This window comes from Nanorana parkeri, unplaced genomic scaffold (genome assembly GCF_000935625.1).
Source record: "Nanorana parkeri isolate BGI_ZX_2015 unplaced genomic scaffold, ASM93562v1 scaffold475, whole genome shotgun sequence".
NCBI classification, from domain to species: domain Eukaryota; kingdom Metazoa; phylum Chordata; class Amphibia; order Anura; family Dicroglossidae; genus Nanorana; species Nanorana parkeri.
Genome location: NW_017306743.1, coordinates 607,182 through 608,627, shown reverse-complemented (window position 1 = coordinate 608,627; position 1,446 = coordinate 607,182). Strand labels below are relative to the sequence as shown.

Sequence of the window (1,446 nt, the reverse complement as noted above, 5' to 3'; positions counted from 1 at the left end):
CCCCTCCCCCCCCCCCCCAAGCCTAGCCTAGGGAGATGAATTTAGGAGTGATTGTCCAGAAATACGTCATGTAAACTTTTGTGCGAGTGACTCAGAACAGTAATTCACAGAGACATGTGCAGCATGAAGAGTCTGTGTGGGTGTAGTTCCCCTTTGAGGTTACATTTTTGGATACAGCTGTACATGTTGGCAGCTTCCAGGAAAACACGTCGGCGGCTTTATTGCATCGGTTGTTGTCGTGATGTATGCAGTTTTCATGTCACTGTATTTTGCAATTGTGGCTATGTGGACATGTGATGGTGCATTCATCAACTTACACTGATTTTCTGTGGCTTCCCTCCAGTCTTCGCCACCCAAACATTATTGACCTGGCCGGCTACTGCGTACAGGGAGAGGAGTACTGCCTTATATATCTCTTCGTACCGAACGGCTCTTTGGAAGAGCGACTGCACCTCCAGGTATGACCAGCAAGGCGGGGCTGCGTGGCGTCTGCAGCCGTTATAATAGAGAATGAAGGATCCATTCTACTTAAAGTGCATGTCCAACACAAATGATTTTTTTATAGCGGGAATGGATTAGAACCCATGTCATGTTTTTTGGGGGTTTTTTTCTGCTATCCAGGGCTCCGTTTTACCAGGCAGGAAATGTGATCGGGGTTATAGCCATTCCATACTCTACTGGTAGAAGGCTATTTATATTTCTGTCACGTTATTGGAGAATTTCCCTTACTGTCTGCTAAAACTGTTGACACCAGGAAAATAAGGGAGGTGGAGCCCTGGATAGAAGTAAAAAGGGTTCCCTCTCCGCTCCATCCAAACAGAAAAAAAAGTTTAGGAATGAGATTTCTGGAGGATAAAATCACTGATCATATCTCTTGGGCATATGGGGAAGGATCTCAACTTGAATTCTCAGATTTAATTCCTGTTAGTGATGCCCTCCCCCTTATCCATCTCCTTAGTCCAGCAGGTCCACATGCATCTACAATCCATTTTAGTGTCCCAAGACCATTAAATATCCCCTGAATTCTTCTTTAGAAACAATCCGTGAACCCATCGCACTCCTGACCGCTTACTCCAAATTAATTAAGGTGGGTGCAACGGTGATCAACGGATGGCAGCCATTGTCACACACAAAGAGAAGTATGGACACCTGCACTCCAGTTGCAATACAGATGCATCTGTTTATTGATGAAAATGCAGCACAATCACACTCAGTGCAACGTTTCGGGGTCTCGCAGGATCCCCTTCCTCGGGCAGAACATGTGATGACGCATGACACATGATCACATGTCTTGCCTTTTTGGTGCTCCGTCCGGAGGACAAAATACATGCTGGCCTTATGCATTTTGCCCAGAGCATCAAAGAGAGGAGAAGAGTGCTAGCCGCCAGGGGGAGTGTGGGATAATTAGGTATTTCTCATATTCCTTTATCCCTAGACTTAAAGATC

The 1,446-nt window shown here is 45.8% G+C and overlaps 1 protein-coding gene across 1 annotated transcript in view; it reads left to right on the top strand.

The window, feature by feature from the left end:
• The window catches only part of IRAK1 (interleukin 1 receptor associated kinase 1), an 84,558-nt gene that overhangs the window by 60,066 nt on the left and 23,046 nt on the right, over nt 1-1,446 (top strand). The window contains exon 7 of the mRNA XM_018560698.1: nt 344-458. Within this exon, the coding sequence (XP_018416200.1) occupies nt 344-458 (115 nt within the window). The remainder of the gene's footprint in view (nt 1-343; nt 459-1,446) is intronic.